The following is a 22591-nucleotide window of genomic DNA, read 5'->3' as shown; positions in this document are numbered from 1 at the left end:
TCACAAATAAAAAATCTGCAAACAAGGAAGAGCAAGTGTATATTTAAGACACAAGGAGTTGAACATTTAATACTGGATATTAAAGTAAGTGGGTAGGATAAGGTGGGTATCCTAAGTGGGTGGATAAGGGTAAGTAAGGTGGTAATATCTTGGCGTCAGAATATCTGTATTCAACAATGCAGTAGTTGCTTCTCGGAGAATGACCCTGAAAAAAAAATATTATGATATATATACATACATATATATGTGTGTATACACACATGCATATATATATATATATATATATATATATATATATATATATAATTGAAACCCACTAATTTAGTTGCATATGAAACTTTTTAAAGCAGAGAAGAGAACCAGCAGGGTCCAGGACAGGGTTTAGATAAAGTTTTGTAGCTTAATTTTACATCTCCCAAACTAGGCATGAAGACGCCCTGGAGCATTGCAAGATATCTTAAAATGTCAAGGAAAACACACTGACATCTCTCAGATACCATGTGAAATATTAGCTGAAGGTAGTTCACGGTTTAAATGTTAGGTTGGTACATTCCTTTTGATCATATATTGATTACATTCTATCTCTGTGATGCAGAGTTTCTGGTGGTTGCTGTGATAAAAAGCAAACTCAATGACTGTTCAATTGTATTCCAAGGTTTGAGAAGGAATGCAATGCGTAACAGGTACTAAATTGTTAGGACAATCAACTTCATCCATTTTTTATGATCAGATTAGTCAGCAGAACTATTAGTTTTGTTTGTTTTTAGCCTAGAGATACCTTGAAAATAATTACTGAGACAATGCTTGAAGCAATAAAATTTGGGAACCTATGGTTTAAACAGTTTTGGGGGTCATCGTCATGCTAATTTCCTTCTCCATACCTCAATTTCTTTATCTGTAAATGAGTGCAAATATTACCACAGCTTTAAAGCACTAGTATAGACCTGGCTTTAGTAGGTTCCTGAGAAACACTTCCTTTTCCTCATCCTTCTGGGAAGAAATTTATCTTTTTTTTTTTTCCCCCTTTTTACAGCCATACTCACAGCATATGGAAGTACCTGGGCCATAAGTTGAATCAGAGCTATAGCTGCAGCATATACCAATATGCCACAGCCGTGGCAACACTGTATCAGAGATGCATCTGCAACCTACCTTGAAACTTGCAGCAATGAAAGATTTTTAACCCACTGAGCAAGGCCAGGGATCAAACCTATATTCTCATAGAGAAAATGTCGGGTCCTTAACCCACTGAGCCACAATGGAAACTCTGAAATTTATACAATTAATTAATGACACAGAACTTGTTAAATAAATCAGCAATATTATCAAAATTGCAAGTATTGGAGTCAGAATATTTGTTGTAGTTAGAAAATACACAGAGTTGGGAGTTCCTGTCATGGCACAGTGGTTAAAAAATCTGACCAGAAACCATGAGGTTTCAGGTTTGATCCCTGGCCTTGCTCAGTGGGCTAAGGATCCAGCATTGCCGCAAGCTATGGTGTGGGTCACAGACGTGGCTCGGATCCCACGTTGCTGTGGCTCTGACGAAGGCCAGTGGCTATAGCTCCGATTAGACCCCTAGCCTGGGAACTTCCATATACTGTGGGTGCAGCCCTAGAAAACACAAAAAGACAAAAAAAAAAAAAAAAAAAAAAAAAAAAGAAAAAAAAAGAAAATACGCAGAGTTAAAGAGACTTTAGAAATACCTTATGTAACAAAACTGATTTACCTCTTACAGATTGCAGTTAGCAACATGGTCCCATGATATCTGTAGTTTTGTTTCCTTATCTCAATTAAAGTAATTTAGTATGATTTTAAAAAATTGGTGATTCAGTTTTTGTCATTCATTTATTAAATATTTGTTGAGTGCTTACTATATGCCCTACTGTTGGAAGCGCCCTGAATAAAGAGGTGAACAAAAATTCCAATCATCAAGGAATGGGAGGATTTGGTGGGAGACAGAGAACAAACAAGTAGATATAACATGATAGTTAATGTGCTGTGGAGAAAACCAAGATGGTATAAAGGGGACAGAACACAGGATGAGCGGGAGTTTTATGAAGGGTTGTCATTGGGTGACATTTGGGAAGTGACTTGAAGAAGGAGGAGGAAACAAGCCATTAAAGTGGTGGGGGAGGTGTGCTACAGAGAGAGAGAATGCCACATGTGGCCTCAGAACCACATTGAATGAGACATGGGAGCCATTGAAGCGCTCTGAGCAGGAGAAGAACATGATCTGAGTTAGATCTTAAAGAGTAGAAAGTGTGGGGTAAGGGCAGAGACAAGAAGCTAAGTTAGGCTGCCCCTACCTAATATAGGCTAGGGGTGCCAACGGCCAATCAGTCCTGAATAGGGAAACTGTTCTATGTTAGTTTTAGGAAATCTTTAATTCTCCTTTCTAGTTACCAACCCATTCCAGTGATGTAGAGGTCTGTTGGGAAATTCTCTTTCATGCATCACCCAAACTCTCATGTTGCGGTTGCCAACCTATGTCCTCATCTTTCCGCTCCCAATGAAAACTCATTTATGTTTGTTTGTTTATTTGTTGCTGTTGTTGTTAATTTTTTTACATTTTTTAAAATTTTATTTTTTATTACTCAATGAATTTATTACATTTATAGTTGTACAATGGTCATCACAATCCAGTTTTATAGGATTTCCATCCCAAACCCCCAGCTCATCTCCCCACCCCCCGAAACTGTCTCCTTTGGAAACCATAAGTTTTTCAAAGTCTGTGAGTCAGTATCTGTTCAGCAAAGAAGTTCATTGAGTTCTTTTTTCAGGTTCCACATGTAAGTGATAGCATTTGATGTTGGTGTCTCATTGTCTGACTAACTTCACTTAGCACGATAATTTCTAGATCCATCCATGTTGCTAAAAATGCCAGTATTTCTTTTTTTTAATGGTTGAGTAATATTCCATTATGTATATGTACCACATCTTCTTGATCCACTCCTCTGTCAATGAACATTTAGGTTGTTTCCATGTCTTGGCTATTGTAAATAATGCTGCAATGAACATTGGAGTACATGTGTCTTTTTGAGTCATGGTTTTCTCTGAATAGATGCCCAGGAATGAGATTGCTGGGTCAAATGGCTGTTCTGTTTTTTAGTTTTCTGAGGAATTTCCATACTGTTTTCCACAGTGGTGGCACCAACTTACATTCCCACCAACAGTGTACTAGGGTTCCTTTTTCTCCACACCCTCTCCTGCATGTAGTTGTTTGTAGACTTTTTGATGATGGCCATTCTGGCTGGTGTAAGGTGGTACCTCATAGTGGTTTTGATTTGCATTTCTCTAATAATGAGTGATGTTGAACATCTTTTCATGTGTTTTTTGGCCATCTGTATGTCTTCTTTGGAGAACTGTCTATTTAGATCTTCTGCCCATTTTTTGATGGGGTTGTTTGTTTTTTTGGTATGGAGCTGCAGAAGGTGTTTATAAATTTTGGAGATGAATCCCTTGTCAGTTGATTCATTTGCAAAGATTTTCTCCCATTCTATGGATTGTCTTTTCATTTTGTTTAGGGTTTCCTTTGCTATGTAGAAACTTTTAAGTTTACTTAGGTCCCATTTGTTTATTTTTGTTTTCACTGTCATTACTATAAGAGGTGGATCTGAGAAGATGTTGCTGTCATTTATGTCAGAGAGTGTTTGACCTATGTTTTCCTCTAAGAGTTTTATAGTATCTGGTCTTATATCTAGGTCTTTAATCCATTTGGAGTTTCTTTTTGTGTATGGTGTTAGGGAGTGTTCTAATTTCATTCTTTTCCATGTGGCTGTCCAGTATTCCCAGCACCACTTATTGAACAGGCTGTCTTTTCTCCATTGCATATACTTGCCTTCTTTGTCATAGATGACTTGGCTGTTGGTGTGTGGGTTTAATTCTGGACTTGCTATCCTGTTCCACTGATCTATATTTCTGTCTTTGCACCAGTACCATATGGTTTTAATGACTGTTGCTTTGTAGTATAGTCTGAAGTCAGGGAACCTGATTCCTCCAGCTCCATTTTTCTTTTTCAGGATGTCTTTGGCTATTCTGGGTCTTTGGTGCTTCCAAACAAACTTTAACATATTTTGTTCGAGTTCTGTGAAAAATGTCCTTGGTAATTTGATAGGGATTGCGTTGAATCTGTAGATTGCCTTGGGTAGTATAGTCATTTTGATAATATTAACTCTTCCAATCAAAGAGCATGGTGTGTCTTTCCATCTGTTTGTGTCATCTTTAATTTCTTTCATCAGTGTCTTAGAGTTTTCAGAGTACAGGTCTTTTGTCTCTTTAGGTAGGTTTACTCCTAGGTATTTTATTCTTTTGGATGAGATGGTAAATGGGATTGCTTCCCTTATTTCTCTTTCTGATCTTTCATTGTTAGTATATAGAAATGCCGTCAATTTCTGTGTATTAATTTTGTATCCTGTGACTTTGCCAAATTCATGGATGAGCTTTAACTGTTTTCTGGTAGAGTCTTCAGGATTCTCTAGGTGTAGTATCATGTCATCTGCAAATAGTGATAGTTTTACTTCTTCCTTTCCAATTTGGATTCCTTTTATTTCTTTTACTTCTCTGATTGCCGTGGCTAGGACTTCCAGAACTATGTTGAAGAGTAGTGGCAAGAACGGCATCCTTGTCTTTTTCCTGATCTTAGTGGGAATTCTTTTAGTTTTTCACCATTGAGAATGATGTTTGTTGTGGGTTTGTCATATATGGCCTTTATCATGTTGAGGTAGGTTCCTGTTATGCCCACTTTTGAAGGGTTTTTATCAGAAATGGGTGTTGGATTTTGTCAAAGGCTTTTTCCACGTCTATTGAGAGGATCATATGGTTTTTATTCTTCAGTTTGTTAATATGGTGTATCACACATTGATTTGTGCATATTGAAGAATCCTTGCATTCCTGGGATAAATCCCACTTGATCATGATGTACAGTCCTTTTAATGTATTGTCAGACTCGGTTTTGTTGAGGTTTTTTTGCATCTATGTTCATCAGCGAAATTGGCCTGTAATTTTCTTTTTGAGGTATCTTTTGTGATATCAGGGTGATGGTGGCCTTGTAGAATGAGTTTGGGAGTGTCCCTTCCTCTGCAATTTTTTGAAATAGTTTCAGAAGGATAGGTGTTAGCTCTTCTCTAAATGTTTGATAGAATTCGCCTGTGAAGCCATCTGGTCCTGGCCTTTTGTTTGTTAGAAGTTTTTTAATCACAGTTTCAATTTCAGTACTTGTGATTGGTCCATTCCTTTTTTTCCATTTCATCTTGCTTTAGACTTGGAAGATTGTACTCTTTTAAGAATTTGTCCATTTCTTCTAGGTTTTCTGTTTTATTGGCATATAGTTGCACATAGTAGTCTTTTATGATCCTTTGTATATCTGTGATGTCCATTGTTACTTCTTCTTTTTCATTTCTAATTTTATTGATTTGAGTCCTCTCTCTTTTTTTCTTGGTAAGTAGGGATTATCAATTCTGTTGATCTTTTCAAAGAACCAGCTTTTCGTTTCACGGATCTTTTCTATGGTTGTCTTCACTTCTATTTCATTGATTTCTGCCCTGATTTTTATGATTTCTTTCCTTCTGCTAACTTTAGGTTTTGTCTGTTCTCTCTAGAGCTGCTTGAAATGTAATGTTAGCTGGTTTATTTGAGCTTTTTCTTGTTTCCTGAGGTAGGCTTGTATTGCTAGAAACTTTCCTCTTAGAATGGCTTTTGCTGCATCCCATAGGTTTTGGAGTGTCATATCTGTGTTGTCATTTGCTTCTAGGTATTTTTTAATTTCCTCTTTGATTTCTTCAGTGATCCATTGGTTGTTTAGTAGCATTTTGTTTAGTCTCCACGTGTTTGGTTTTTTGCATTTTTTTTTCTTATTGATTTCTAGTCATATAGCATTGTGGTTAGAAAACATGCTTGATATGATTTAAATTTTCTGAAAGTTACCAAGGCTTGATTTGTAGCAATTTTAGAGAATGTTCCATGTGCCCTTGAGAAGAATGTGTATTCTGTTGCTTCTGAATGGAATGTCCTATAAATATCTATTAAGTCCATCTGGTCTAATGCTTCATTCAGGGCCTGTGTTTCCTTATTGATTTTCTGTCTGGATGATCTGTCCATTGCTGTAAGTGGGGTGTTAAAGTCCCCCACTATGATTGTGTTATTGTTGATTTGTCATTTTAAGGTTGTTAGAAGTTGCCTTATATATTGTGGTGAACCTAGGTTGGGTGGGTAGATATTTAAAATTGTTATATCTTCTTCTTGGATTGATCCTTTGATCATTATGTAATGACCTTCCTTGTCCCTTGAAATATTCTTCATTTTAAAGTCTATTTTGTCTGATATGAGTATTGATACTCCAGCTTTCTTGTGATTCCCTTTTGCATAGAATATTTTCCTCCATCCTCTCACTTTCCATTTGTATGTGTCCCTAGAAGTGAAGAGGGTCTCTTGAAGACAGCATATATATGTGTCTTGTTTTTGTATTCATTCAGCTAGTCTCTGTCTTTTGGTTGGAGTGTTTAGTCCATTAACATTTAAGGTAATTATTGATATGTATGTTCTTATTGCTATTTTATTAATTGCTTTGGATTTTTTTTGTTGCTCTTTTTTCCTCCCTTCTTTTCTTGTTCTCTCCTCTTCTGGTTTGATGACTAACTTTGGTGTTATATTTGAGTTGATTTTTCTTATTTGTTTGTGTATCAATTGTAGATTTTTGGTTCACAGTTATTCTCAAGTTTTGATATGAGTCTATATATATATATATATACACGAGATTGTTTTAAGTTGTTGGTCTCTTAATTGCAAGTTCATCTCCAGTGTCCTGCATTTGTACCCTCCTCTTCTCACAATTTCTGATTTTGGTGGCATAATTGTGCATGGATGATTTCGTATCTTTACTGCATGTATACCTTTACTGGTGAGCCTTGTCATTTGTGGTATTTTTGTTTCTGGTTGAGGCCTTTTCTTTTCTGCCTAGAGAAGTTCCTTTGGTATTTGTGGTAATGCTGATTTAGTGCTGCTGAATTCTCTTAGCTTTTGCTTATCTGTAAAGCTTTTATTTCTCCTTTAAATCTGAATGAGAGCCTTGCAGGGTAAAGTAGTCTTGGTTGGAGGTTTTTTCCTTTCATCATGTTAAGTATATTGAGCCACTCCCTTCTGGCTTGCAGAGTTTCTGCTGAAAAATCTGCCAATAACCTTATTGGGGTTCCCTTGTATGTGGTTTATTTTCCCTAGCTGCTTTCAACATTTTATCTTTGTCTTTAATTTTGGTCACTTTGATTAATATGTGTCTCAGGGTGTTCCTCCTTGAATTTATTTTATATGGTACTCATTGCAATTCCTGGATTTGAGTGAGTGGTTCCTCTCCAATGTTAGGGAAGTTTTTGGCTATTATCTCTTCAAATATTTTTTCTCTCCCTTTCTCTCTCTCTTCTCCTTCTGGCACCCCTATAATACAGATGTTGGTGCTTTTAATGTTGTCCCAGAGTTCTATGAGGCTCTCTTCATTTGTTTTCAATCTTTTTTCTCTTTTCTGTTTCACATCCACAATTTCCACTAATCTGTCCTCCACCTCGCTTCTTCACTCTTCTGCCTCCTGTAATCTGCTGTTGGCTGCTTCTAATGAATTTTTTATTTCAGTTATTGTATTTTGCATCTCTTCTTGCTTAAGTTTTATATCTTGTATCTCTTTGGTCAGTGTTTTCTGTAAGTTATCCATCTTTGCCTCCAGATTATTTCCAATGCCTTGCATCATCTTCATCATCAACAGTCTAAAGTCTTTTTCCTGGAGGCTGAGAATCTCCTCATCACTTAGCTCTTTTTTCTTTCTCCTTTATCTGAGCTATAGTCCTCTGTCTTTTCATTTTTATAGGTTTTTGGTGTGGTGACCTTTTTACAGATAATAGAGTTATAGCCTCTCTTACTTCTGGTGTCTGCCCCCCTTGTGGCTGAAGTTGGTACGAGGTCTTGCTGTAGGCTTCCTGATGGGAGGGATGGATGCCTACCCACTGGTAGGTGGAGCTTATTCCTATCCCTCTGGTGGGTGGGGCTTTGTCTCTGGGTGAGATTAGAGGGGGCTGTGTGCCTGGGGGGTCTTTAGGTAGCCTGTTTACTGATGGGTGGGGCTGTGATCCCACCTGGATTGTTGTTTGCCCTGGGGCTTCTCAGTGCTGGGGGGGCAGATTTTCCCAAAATGGCAACCTCTGGAGAAAGGCATGCTGATGAATATTTCCAAAGCTTTGCTTCCAATGTCCTTCCCCAACAACAAGCCACATTCACCCCTGTTTCCCCAGGAGGTCCTCCAAGAACTGGAGTCAGGTCTGACCCATATTCCTATGGAGACTGTGCTTTGCCGTGCGACCTGGTGCACATGAACATCTGTGTGCACCTTTTAAGAATGGGGGTCTCCATTTCCCCCAGTCCCGTGGAGCTCCTGTGCATAAGCTCTACTGGCCTTCAATGCCAGATGCTCCAGGGGCTCTTTCTCCCAGTGCCATATCCCTTACATGTGGGGGTTTGATGTGGGGCTCAGAACTGTCACTCCTGTAGGTGAGTCTCTATGATACAGTTACTTTACAGTTTGTGGGGCTTCCCACCTTGGAGGTATGATATGAGGTTGCTTATATTTTTTACTCACCCTTCCTAACTCTTGATGTGGCCTCCTATTTGTCTTCTGGAGTAGGATATCTTTTTGAAAGTCTCCAGTCCATTTGGTTGAAGATTGCTCAGCATTTGGTTGTAAATTTTCTTGCTTTAGGAAAGAAGTTGAGTTCCATTCCTACTATTCTGCCATCTGAATCCCATCTCCTATGTTCGAGTCATTCCTTTCAATGGTCCTTAATACATGTTTCATGCATCCTGGTGAAAACGAGTGTAAATTTTTCATCCTATTCTCTCTTTGCTTCTTTATGGAAGCTGTTGTAGAAGAGATTGAACATCTGATTGGCAATTGGAGGCAGGTAGATCAATGGATCCTGTTCTACAAGTGACCTGTGGCTTGACCCTAGACAAGTCACATGATATTCTTGGGCCTCTGTAATAAGAACAAATTAATCCAATAGACTCTTAGAAGGGAGGTATTTTAAATAGTAGAATCATAGAGCCAAGAGTAGACCAAAGTGGTTCTTATTTTGTTTTTTTTTTTTTAGGGCCACACCTGCAGCAATTTCCAGGCTAGGGGTCCAATCAGAGCTACAGTGCTGGTCTAGGCCACACCCACAGAAATGTAGGATCTGAGCCTTGCCTGTGACTTACACCACACTTACAGTGATGCAGGATCCTTAACCCACTGAGCAAGGCCAGGGATTGAACCCGCATCCTTGAGGGTAATAATTGGGTTTGTTGCCACTGAGCCACAATGGGAACTCCCCAAAATAGTTATTTATTGTAGTAAAAAGGCCTTCCTGTAGAGAACATAAGGGCAGAACTGAGGTTTGGCTTTCACTCCCCAGCCTCCAGCCTAGTGAATTGCATTTTTTTTTCTTATTCCTTTTACCTTATGACACTGTCTAAAAATAAAAGTCTGATTATCTCTGGGCCCATTTTTAGACCTTAAGTATTTTTCCATGTCTCCTTTAATTTGTGGAGGTCCTTGACCAGCCAAAAATCAGCACTCTTACTTTTAAAATGAATAATTCAAAACAATAACAGCATAGATAGGAGACACATTTACATCCAATCAGGAAACTTCATGTGCACAGAACTATGTATATGAGTGGTATGGATGGGGTTGTTGTATGCTTAAGGCGCAAGAGAATGTTTTAATCTCATACATTTGTCTAGTGGTATTTGTGATAGTTAGAAGTTCTAGAACCCTTGACTTGCTAGTTGTGGTGCCTTAGAAAATTTATTGAACATCTCTGGACCTGCTTATCCATCTCTAAAATGGGGATTAAATTTATTTCATTGAAAATTTATTTCATTGCAATCCTTTAGCCCAATGCCAGAGTAAGAGTAAAAAATGGTGGCCATTATGATGATGTTAACGATGATTGTAGATGTTCTTAGGTGTCTATTTTATTATTAAGCATAATCATTGTAACTATAACTTATTATTTAGTTTACTTTTTCTTGTTTACAAAGCATTTTCATATATATTTGAGCCTAGAATCTGGTGAAGCAGCCAGGGCTTGTAGCAGCTAGTATCTCTCTTTTGTGAGCAAAGAGACAGAAAAGAAGAAGAGCTCTAAGTGATTTGTAACAGACACACAGCCTATATATCAGTGGCAGAATTAGGCCCGAAATATTCAAGTCACTTAGGTCTACATACAGGCTATTATTTTTTTATTATTATTATTATTTACTTTTTAGGGCTGCACCCATGGCATATGTAAGTTCCCAGGCTAGGGGTAGAATTGGAGCTACAGCCACCAGCCTACACCACAGCCACAGCAACATGGGACCTGAGCCATGTCTGCGACCTATATCACAGCTCACGGCAATACCGGATCCTTAACCCACTGAGCGAGGCCAGGGATTGAACCATTTTTAAATGATATTCTGGTTCCTGAGCCTTAGCCACTCAAATACAAGCTTGTCATTATGAGTGTCACGCTGCCAGTTTGTGTTTGCCATTGACTCATCTACCGAAAGCGCAGATCCTAGAAATGTTTGGACACAGTACTATAGGCACCGTCATTTTCTCCCCCCCCCCCCTTTTTTTTTCTGTTGAGTGAGGTTTTCCATTTTACTTTTCTCTCTCCTTTTCAAAAACGAATGATGAAAAGTGTGTGCAATCTTGTCATCTCATCTGTCAGCAGAATTTACCCACTTGCTGTAATTGTTCCTCAGCACACTCAAGAAGAGTGAGAAATGAGCAGAGATCCTTGTCTCTGTCCACAGTGAAAATGCCACCAGTCACATGAGCCAAGCTCTGCCCACTTTACCCCTCCTTTAGTTAATAAAGTATGGGAACAAAACCTCTTCCTTTTAATATTTCTATGCAAGAAATTTGAACATCTGTAGATGACTGAGTGAATATTAATAAGGTTGATGGTGAAACAGAAGGAAAACGAGGGATATGCCAACAGCTTGGAAAACTACGGGGCATGCTGTGATCCTGGCAGCAAGGACCTCGTTTTATGCCTGTCTGACCAATATCAAGATGTCATCAATAACCACACCTGATTAATTACACGGCCGTAGCCAAAGAAACCAGTGGAATTAAAATGTGCCCTTTGAATGGGGGACTGGACCATGAGTCCTGCTTGTGGGCTGGTCCGTCCTTTTAAGACAGAGCACTAGGAGGTGGTGCTACTTTGTGCCAAGAGGCTGGTTGTGGGTGACCATCAGCTTTCAGGCTAAAATCAGTTGACCTAAGACTCTCTCAAGAATACACTGTCTTCCCTTCCTGCACCATCCTTGCCACCTCCTGCGTTCATCCTCTCAAAATTAACAGAGCATGGTAATTTCAAGTACATGCTTCCAACTGTCTGCCTTAGAAGACTTTGAACAAGGTATAACCTCTCAGGCCTCAGTTTCTTTACATATAAAATGGAGAAAACACTGTCTACATCATAGACAGGACTGTTGAGAAAACGGTATGAGTTAGTGTGTATAAAGAACGTAAGAAAAAGTGATGAGCATAGGCGCTTAAAGTGTGTTACCTGGTATTATTGCACAAGCTGAGAGGCTCCAAGTTGGCCCCATGACCATGAGGCTTAACAACTGATCCACTTACAACCATTCTGTAACCAGACACCCTTGCTTGTTTTCACTTTCATTAGAGCAATCAATAAAATATATGCGATAGCATTCTGTTATAAAAGAGGCTTTGTGTTAGGCGATTTTGCTAATGTAAATGCTCTGAGCATGTTTAAAGCAGGTTAGGGAAGTGCCCTTGTGGCTCAGTGGGGTTAAGGATCCAGTGTCATCACTGCAGCAGCTTTGGTTGCAGCTGTGGTGCAGGTTTGATCCCTGGCCCTGGAACTTCTGCATGCCTCAGGCACCACCAAAAATAAATAAATAAAAAAAATTTGAAAAATAGGTTAGGTTAAGCTATGATGTTTGCTACATTAGTGTATTAAATACATTTTTTTTTTTTTTTGCCATGCTTACAACATGCAGAAGTTCCCAGGCCAGGGAGAGAACCCACAGCCAAGCAGCTGCCAGGTCCTTAACCACTAGGCCACCAGGGAATTCCTATTAAATGCATTTTTTTTTTCTTTTTGGTCTTTTTAGGGCCATACCTGCGACATATGGAAGCTCTCAGGTTAGGGGTCAAATCAGAGCTGTAGCTGCCAACCTACACCATAGTCACAGCAACTTGGGGTCCAGGCCATGTCTGTGACCTACACCACAGCTCATGGCAATACCAGATCCTTAATCCACTGAGCAAGGCCAGGGATAGAACCTGTGTCTTCATGGCTGCTAGTCTGGTTGGTTACTGCTGAGCCATGACAGGAACTCCTAAATGCATTGTTGCTTTATGATGTTTTCAACTTACAGTGGGTTTATTGGGACTTATCCCCATCTTATGTCAAGGGAGGTCTATATGCTGATTTTTTTCTCTTTTCTCTGTATTTTTAGACCCCAGAAGAACTAGAAGATGATTCAGACTTTGAGCAGGAAGATTACGATGTACGTAGCCGGACAAGTGTTCAGACAGAGGATGACCAGCTCATTGCAGGGCAGAGTGCTCGGGTGAGTGGACTGCCAGGATTTTGCTTTGGTGCACAGGGGCTGTGTTCATCAAGCTGGTTTGAAGGAATTTCTGATTTCCAAGGAACCCCAGAGATTCATGGCTCAAAAATCCATGCTCTCATCTGAGGTTGTTTCTAGCAATTCACAATTTACACAATTGAAGTAACCACTACTTGTTCTGATTCCTTCTAACTCCATTCTCTCTCTATCACTCAAAACGTAACAGCCACATCACAACAAACACTCATGTGTAGAGTGGATTTTGTGAGGGATGAGGGTCATGATTAGATGGTTCAATGACCAGGGGACTCAGCTTATGTTGGCAGAGACACTGTGGTTCTTCTTAAAGTCTCCAAGCTTGTTAACCATGTAAAGACCGCCACAAAAATGGAAAATTATAATACTACTTTGTTACTGGTGGGGTTATTATTGCTCCCACTTTGGCTTAGAGTCTCCGATAATTAAGACCCCACAATTTGAAATTGATTCAAGTCTATCAGAGTAGAGAGAGAGCTATTTCTCCCTCAATACCTGCCTATGAGGAGGGCAGTAGCCCCAGGTCTGTATGTCATAGAAAGAGAATATACAGAGACATACTAGAAATATACTAGCTTAAGATATGGAGCAAGAAGCAACATAAACATCACCATTCTGGCTGACGTTTGAACACACCTGAACACTCTGTGACACTGTCCACCAACACAGGTGTTCCAAAGAGTATTCTATAATCTGACCAATTGCTGCTGCTCCATGTGGATAGATGCAAATAATCAAGGCAGGTGGTAGGAGATACAGTTCCTGAGAATGCAAAATGTGAAATTCTCCCTTTAAAGGCTCAGTTTTCATGGGGGCAAAAGTAACCAAACTATACTATAAAGGAGAATTAGATATTCTAATTCTCTTTGTTCAGTTTTACTAAAAAAGGATGATGAGTAGAAAGCCTGAGGTTGAGAAAGAGACAGTAATTTAGGATAGGGATTAGGAAACCCAGAAAGCTCACACTGGTTTTGGAATTGTGAATGAAAGTAGGACATAGACAATCAAAGGTTAAAATAAAGAGGACTCAGAGAAGACTAAGCATTATGTTGAGTCTAGAAAGTCTTTGTACTTAAAAATCCCATTTCTCCTAATAGACTCATCCAACAATTAAATTATCTAGAAGATATAGATAGAGGAATTGATGGGGGAAATTTGAGAGTAAAAGCCAGAACACTGAAGATGCATTGGCTTTGATTTCAGACAGACTTGTTTTTGAATTATAAAGAGTAGAGTAAGGACCATGCTCTGGCACATGTTGCTTTGCTTCTCTGGCCTTGAGTCCTATCATCTACAAAATGTGAATAACAGACTTATCTGAAAAGATTCTTTTGAGGTTTTAATCACTTAATATTGGTAAAATAATGAGCATAATACCTGACATGCATTAAGGGCTCAGTAAGGATTGACTCTGAAAATTGTCATCCTTTGAAGAGAAATCTCTTCTGATCACAGACTGGCAACAGCAGAAAAGTACACAAAAAGATATGAGTCCCCCTACTTTAAAATTACCATGTAGACTCTATTTATTCCCCGTAAGATGCTGAAAACAGGGAAGATGATTAAGCTGAGAGTCTTTTGAACCTGGGTTGGCATAATACTAAACTAATTCTTCAATCAAGCCAATTCATCTTCAAAATTAAGTAAAATTGACATTTTTATGTCATTGCAAAGGGCAAGTTTGAGTAATTCACCCAAACATTAATTGATCCAAAGTCAATTGGATTGACAGACTGCAACTTAGTATTGATACAGCCCAAGTATCCAATAGTACAACTCTTACCTTATAGTCTTTTAATCATCATCTTGTCCAAATGGCATGATTATTCCTACCTTTTACAAGGAATAATACGACCTCAGTGTACTTCCATTTCATGCGTCTTACTTACATTAGACATCAAGTCAATTATAAAGAGTGGAAACAATAGTCTGATAGGTCCTGTGTACATCATCTATTATTTCTTCACCCAGGAGGTGAAAAGATAGTCTTTTTTGAAAGATTTTTTAGCATGATTGATGGACATGAGCCAGGATAGTAAGAACAAAGTTTCCCTATAATCCAGCACATGCTGATTTGTCTTTGAGATCAATCATGTGGTCTGTGTGATTAACTTGCGGCAGAAGGCATTAGCTATTGAGTCAGCCTCTTTAAGCCTATAATTATACGATGACAAATCAGAGACATAGAATTATGGCTATAAGTTGGAAATAAGAGGGTGCGTGGAATTTCTGAGATGACAGATGGCTGAACTTTGACCAGAGAAGTGTGTTAACATAGTCAAAATGGTGAAGGAGGCAAAAGTTGTCTTTGACAGAGGCGGTAGCGCTTTCCAAAAGCTGGTCTTCCCCTGTTCGTTTGTGTTCTCAATTCAGAGAAATTCTTCTTTGAAAATGGTAAATTAATCTAAAAGGAGGTTAAGGCGAGAAAAAAGATTTTAGTACCTGTTCCAACGTTGCTCTCAAATTCTGAAATTAGTGGTTTTTTTCTGTTATGTGCCCCTGTCTGCTGCTTGTTGACAACATTTTGTGTGTGTGTGTGTGTGTGTGTGTGTGAGAGAGAGAGAGAGAGAGAGAGAGAGAGAGAGAGAAAATCAATGAGAACAGTCATATCCTGATCTGATAAAATATTGAAATGATCAGACCCTTTGATCCTAAACATGACATCTTATAAACTCTTCACAGGCTAATATAATTAAAATTGGTCAGCCACAACTCTTAAGCACTTAACCTTGGTGATAAAATTTATTATTTGGAGTCACACAAACCTGATTTTAAATATGAGCTTGGCCAAGTTATGTGTCTTTGGAGTGACTTTCTTAACCTCTTCCATGCCTCATTTCTGTGTGTATATTTATATGTAGACACATACAGCATCCTACTTCAGAATGCCATTATGAGAAATGCATGATGAAATGTATTACAAGAGTTTTTGAATAATGTTAAGTTGATGAAGAAGAAGATGATGATACTTGTAGCATAAGTTAGTCATGCACTAGAAGGCTAGCCAATAATTTAACCTGAAAGAGCTGGATAATTTAGACCATTGGGTAACTTTTTACTTGAACTAATGAGACAAGAACCTCAATTTTCCAATTCACTTCACAGCCTGAGACAGGTAAAATCACCCACTCCTTAATTACTTATGTTTATTATCCTGCTTTAAAGCCAACAGTAGAAACATTGAGTTTTAACCCTTTAAATAATCATTTATAAACATTCATGCACTTGAAGCCTTAATGTTAGACTCTTGCTCTGTGTTTAAGAAACTAACACTTGTCAGTTTGGAGGTCTATAGACTTCAAAAGTTATTTTTCATTTTGCGAATGGAAAAAAAAAAAGCTCTTTGAGATTTAGATTGCAGAAAAGATTTTGGGTTGAACAGTTGATGACTTGTGTCAGTGATTTGTACTTTCAGTTAAAAATAAAGTTTACAACAATCACCAAAAAAATGGTTGGATTTTCAGAGGGAATGCTGGGAGCCTGGGGCAGGTGGTGGAGAGGGTAAGAAACTGTGAATTCAAGTCTCTGATGCCACCAACTTGGGGCCCCAGATCAACAATCTGGACAGCTGTGTTTGGCTACACAGAAAGCAGCAGAAAAATCTCAGACTGCCCCAAGTGATCACATCACACAAACAGAAAAGCTGATTTATTCTCTTTCCCTTTGGCCATGAAAATCATTTTTCTCATGTTTCTTTAGTTTGAGGGAATGAAAAATTTCATGTTATGTATTTTGTATTCAACTTGATATGAATGTAGCCAGCCTCTAATTTTTTTTTCCTAGCTAGAACAGCTTTAATGTGTTAACATTTCAAACTGCTGAGTTACATTGATAAGACCTAATTAAAACTCATGTGTTGAATTTTAATTTGATTAACTTGCAAATTTCACAGTTTGTGATCTACTGTTTATAGATAACCTTTTTTTAAATTCCAGTTTCGGGAAAGGTCAATTATGAATTTTTAAAAGCCAAGACCATTTTAAGAATATTTAGGAAACGACTTCAGCTCATCGATAGCTACAAAAGCAGGAGCGAAAGTAAGGACTCCTACACCCACATCACACACCATTGAGTGAGTGATGCAGGTTGAGCATCCCTAGAGTCAAAATAACATCTTCCTTTGCAAATCTGCTTTGAAGGGGCCAGTTTTTCTTCAGAATTGTGCCCTTAGAAAAAACATTTGTCTATTCTGGTAACTACTCTTGAACTAATATCAATGCAGTGAGTGAAAAAATGTTTAAGTAGTCAATCAAAAGATATTTGTTTAGCTTCTACACTGTGATGGATGCTGAGGCCTCTGCCCTCAGGAGGCTCAGAAAGAAGTTGGATGTAGGGCATTAATAGAAATTACAGAATTAGAGCAAGGCAGTTAATATTCAAGTGTCAAATTTAAATTGCACAATCTAAACCCAAGTAAAACAGTGGACAGACACATGTATGCCCCTTAATGCACAAATTAACCCTTTATGAACAATAACAGACTTATTTCTTTCTAACTGGAGATTGCGTGTAGAGTCTGGAGGTCTGCCAGGTAAATTTATAGATTCTTTTACAGAGAGGCCCCTAATGGAGGTTTTAAATGACGCTGGTTAGGACTTGTGAGGTCTAAGGAAAACATGATTATCCATTTTGTATGAGGAGGACAAATGAATCTAAGTTAGCATTAGAACATCAGACAGGGATGTTTTAGGAAACTTCTGCAAACCCAAACCTATCTCAAATGCTTGGAATTGCCACCTTGGCATTAGTGTGATATTGCACATGTGTGTTTATAACAGACTCTTGTATATTAGCCATCTTTCTTAGTATACTTTTTTTAAAAAAGTATAGTTTTTAAAAGCACTTTAAATATTTTTAAAATTATAGTATTTTAAATACTACAACGATTGCATTTGCACCAAATTGGCCTTTTAAATGTAGCTTTTAATTTTTGTATACACACATATACATGCACACACACATATAAATATGCATATATGTGTAAATGCTAGTTGTATAAAGCCACAAACATATCTGTGTGGAATTTAGTAGATATGGCTGTCTCTTAGTAAGAGTAGCAGGCAGCTGCTCATCCAAGAACATCTTTGTGCAAATCAGAACAAGACATCCCTTACCCTGGGTGGATTCTCAGCCTGGTGAAGAGAACCTGCAATTTCAGCAACCTCTGACTGACCTGGCTGGGCCCACTGTGCAGTGTCTAACCTGCAGGGTCATGCATGGTGATCCAGTTGTGCACAATGGTTAACTATGATGTTTGCTCACCTGGGTTTGAATCCTATTCTTATAGCTTGTAAGTTGTGTAATACTGGGAATTTAATTAACTTCTCTGGGTCTTGTTATCATCATTAATAAAACTGGGGTGATAACAGTATTAATCTTGTAGAATAATTGAGTAGATTACATTTTTTGACATACATAATAAGCCTTTTAATAGAGTCCCGGTATGTGTTCAAGGAGTCATGGCACTCTTCTATTCATAGATAGTCTCATAATCTCTGAGCCCATCTCTTCTCTTTGGTGGCAACTAAGCAATAAGCTAGAGGGGTAGATGGAAATGAAAACTAATATAGAAATAATGATAATACAGTGTTAACAATAATCCCACATGGGCTTACTTTCATTTTTTTTTCTCAGACAAACATAACACATTTATTACTTCATTTGCTGTCCACCATAACATTTTAAGGTAATTCTTATTTTACAAAAAGTTAAGGATATGATCCAGCAGCAATGAAGTCTTAACCCAAGTCAGTAACAAAGCCTGGTTGAGTCCTGTTTTTCTGAGCTTATATCCATTGATATTTCTGTTAGATATCTGCTACCGTTCCTTTGAACAGTTCAATCATATTGGAAGGAGCTTTACATCATAAAAAGCAGTTTTTTTGTGTGTGTTATTTTACTTGTCCTTTGCAGAAGCCGTAGATACACCAACTCATGCTCTCTTAGTCCCTCTTCTGGAGAATATGTTTATCCCAGAACCAGAGGGAAACCAGTGCTGATGCCCTTATCCATGTGCTCCTTTCTAGGAAGCAGGTTGCAAATGGATCTGTGAGGATGCACTGAGGTGACGTCAAACATTTCACTCAGCACTACACAAATAGCGTCTAACAAATACAGTTGATTCTCTTTAGTCACAGCCCTTATGTTCTATAAAGTCACCAGGAACACTTAATTAGCAACTACTGAATCATCGCTCCTAGGGGAAATACAGGGTTAGGTTCCTGAGAGCTGCTAGTCTTAATGGTTCCTTCAATCGCTCAATATGTAATCTTGTTTCTGTTTAGATACCTTACTTGATAGTCTTGGTTCTTGAACATTAAACTCAAACTTGAGATCATTAAAACTCATGCCTGAATGAAGCTCATCTGATACATGTTTTCTTCATTAGGCACATTGTAGCCTTCTGTGCTTAGAGACACAGAAAAACCATCAACAAAACAGTGTAATAATGTAGAGAACGTGGTTCTAAATAGGCTGCAGATAGGACACTTGTTTATAGTATGAGTACTGAAACAAGAGGGCAGAGAAACCCTTGTTCAGCCTCATCTGGGAATATGAATGTTGGATGACTTAAATTTTTGGCAGCTTTGTGTCTATCTGTGAATGATTGAAAGCACTACAAATATTGATTTGGGGGTTTTAAGTAAATTTTAGAGAACAGGCAAATTTTCAAATAAAAAATTCATGAATAGTGAGAATCAGCTGGAGTTCTTCCTTTTCTAATTCCCTTAACCTGGCAACTATTGCAAATCAACCTGGTATCACTTATATCTGGAATCTAATATAAGGCACAAATGAACCTTTCCACAGAAAAGAAAATCATGGACTTGGAGAATAGACTTGTGGTTGCCAAGGGGGAGGGGGAGGGAAGTGGGTGGTTGGGAGCTTGGGGTTAATAGATACAAACTATTGCCTTTGGAATGGATTAGCAATGAGATCCTGCTGTGTAGCACTGGGAACTATGTTTAGTCATGTATGATGGAGCATGATAATGTGTGAAAATAGAATGTGTACATGTATGTGTAACTGGGTGACCATGTTGTACAGGAGAAAAAAAAATGTATTGGGGAAATAACTATTAAAAAAATTAAAAAATTAAAAAAAAAAAAGAAAAGGAGAGTAAAGACCTCCAAAGCCCTCCCAAAATCCTGGGGAAGTTTGCTTCCTACTTTTCTACTACTGCTGAAATTCACTTTTCCAGAACTGCTTTAGGTCATACATTCATCCTTTTAAAGCCAAATTTTATTCATGTTGAATTATATATACTAAGAGGTAAATAGCAGGAGCGTTTATAAGTTCAAAGAATAAATAAATCAAGGAATTTGTGCATTAAAAAAAAGAAAGAAAGAAAATCAATCTGAGCTTCTTAATCCTATATATTTGTCCCATCCCACCTTCCTTGCCCACATTCCTATCTACCAAGAGCCATGGTTGTCCTAGTGTTTCCATAGAGGAGGCCTGGGAATAGGTACACCATCCCTGAAGTGCCCTAGGTAGGGGATTTCTGTTTGGCATCTAACCATGGATGGCTTCATTAACACTCATAGAGAGTCTCCCCACCCCACCTGGGAAGCTCAGATATTAAAATTCTTTTCCTTCCCAGCAACAGAAGGCCTTTTTTCTTTTTTCTCTTTCTCTGAACAGATTTCAGTGTTGAAAGAGGTGCATTCTTTCATCTGGTAAAAATTTCCCAGGACCAAATATAAAAATTGTCAGGAATAGACTCTTTTGAGCAAACATATGTCATCAAAGGACAGAGAAGTTCTGTTACTATCTATGTGCCTGTACCTATGGATCTCTATTATTTTTTTTGTTTGTTTGTAGGAAAGGGGGCAGGGCCCTTACCAGTCTGTGCTTCTGCCTTCCTGGGGCTGGGAAAAAAAAATGTACTTTCCGGAAGGATGGGGCAGCCTGTGAACCTTGTCAGGATCTGGCTTTGCCCCTAACCAGAGGCAGAGTCAGCCTCCTGCCTGTGCTTCCTTTGTCACCATTAGTCACACGTTTTCTGTAACCCACACAGGCCATCATGGCACAACTACCACAGGAGGAGAAGGCAAAAATAGCTGAGCAGGTGGAGATATTCCACCAAGAGAAAAGCAAGCTGGATGCTGAAGTGGCCAAATGGGATGACAGCGGCAATGACATCATTGTGCTGGCCAAGCAGATGTGTATGATCATGATGGAAATGACGGACTTCACAAGGTGAGGCCTGGGGATAGGAAGATGGTGATTTTCTCATTAAAAATAACAGAAGGATAACACTGTGTATTAGCATGTGAAAAGCCTGCTGAAAAATTAAAATACTACATCAAAGCAAGGTAGTGGTATTATAAAATTTATATGTGTGAGTCAAAATGATCTGGACCTGGTTCTTAGTAGGTAGGTCTTTTTGGTCAAAAAGAACAGATTTGTATTTGTAATTATTATTGTTTTAAGTATCTACCCTAAGCCAGTCATAAAATCAAACCTCCGGGGCTTGGGTGACTCTTTTTTGGTCTTTGCATTTTGCAGTGTGTTTAAATATTATTCTGAATATAAGGTATATGATTTTATAATATACATATATATATATGATTTGCTTATGTGTGGGGAGGGGCATGTATACATGTAATATGTGCAAGTGCTAGTCATGATCTATTGTTAATTTCGACTCCTACTTTACCCTTACATACAAAGAATCAGGTTCAAAAATCTAATTCTATAATTTTGACAGGGACGTCAAACCTTGTGTTTTAGTCCCTTTCACTCTGAGCAATACTTTTAATAAATCAAGAGGCCAGTCGGAATTTTATCAGGAGCCTTTTTTTTCCCCAGGGGTCATTGCTGTTTCTGCCACTGCATTTTTAGTCTTCTTTAAAAGGAGGTGACATTCCTGCCCTTCCTACCACATAAAGGGCAAACCAAGGGAGGCCAAAGCTCGACCAAAAGATTCCTGGATTTTTAGTCTAAATATTAGGTGATTTTGGACCAGTCTCATTTATTCATTTGTAAGGTGGGAAAATAATACTTTTCCTATGTACTTCACAGGAGAGTTTGGAAATCCAAAGAGGTAATACAATTGTGAATTATTCTGCTATAGTAATGAAAGCTATCATTTTACTATAGATTTTTTCTTTCCTTCTGGGAAACACAGACACACATGATCAAAGATGTTTTAATGATTCAACATGGGATTTGTTATTTAAAGCTGTGTAAGATATGTGGCAAGTATTAAGACACTACCTTTTGCGTGACTTTTTTTTTTTTTTTTAAATGATTGTGGAATGCTTTCAGTAAGAAAGGGCTACAACTGATTGTAGGTTATAATAAAAGATGGCACATCTCTGTCTCAGCCCCTTTACCTTTTGCCTCTGGCCAACATGTACTAATGACATTCCTTGGCCCTTTCTCAAAATATTTTAAAATTGTTTTTGACTTCAGTGGAACGACTTTAATGTTACGAGGGTGACCTTCGAGAATTCAAATGTCATCGTATTCATGAGTTCAAATTTGTACCTTTGGCTAGTCTTTGTCGGCTTCACAGATTTATTTCACATGAGAAAATAAAAGTAGGAAAACACCGTCTGAGCCATTATTTAAGTCTGAAATTTCCTACAAATCAGACCATCATGGCAGCCACAGTCATTGCTTTTCAAGGCCGTTATGACTTAATTTGCTTGCTTTCAGCATTGTATTAGTACTTTATCTGATGGATATTATACAATCCATTAATAACATCACTTGAACAAATAATCTCATTAATTAAAAGTGAATGATGAATCTAGTCATGCTGCTAGTTGAGATCAGGATAACGTTTTATAATGCTCTAGATTGTATGTAACTGTGTCATGGAAGAGAGATATATTTGAGGTAGTCTTGTTAGATGATGTTAAATAAGACAGACTTTCTATTAGTCAAAGTACAGTTTCAAAAGAGAAAAGAAGGCCACTTCAAT

At 38.1% G+C, this 22591-nt stretch overlaps 1 protein-coding gene across 12 annotated transcripts in view; it reads left to right on the top strand.

The window, feature by feature from the left end:
* CTNNA2 (catenin alpha 2) overlaps positions 1-22591 on the top strand; it is a 1217074-nt gene that overhangs the window by 1136826 nt on the left and 57657 nt on the right. For all 12 annotated transcript variants that reach the window (XM_021088202.2, XM_021088201.2, XM_021088200.2 and 9 more), the window contains 2 exons: positions 12508-12621; positions 20678-20859. In XM_021088202.2, coding sequence (XP_020943861.1) covers positions 12508-12621; positions 20678-20859 — 296 coding nt within the window. The remainder of the gene's footprint in view (positions 1-12507; positions 12622-20677; positions 20860-22591) is intronic.

This window comes from Sus scrofa, chromosome 3 (genome assembly GCF_054392235.1).
Source record: "Sus scrofa isolate SSC_HxYL_T2T_F1_AM1 chromosome 3, Sscrofa_HxYL_maternal_Yorkshire_Landrace_v2.0, whole genome shotgun sequence".
Classification (NCBI taxonomy): Eukaryota; Metazoa; Chordata; class Mammalia; order Artiodactyla; family Suidae; genus Sus; species Sus scrofa.
The sequence above is the reverse complement of the archived record's forward strand: the minus strand, read 5'-3'. Positions and strand labels throughout refer to the sequence as shown.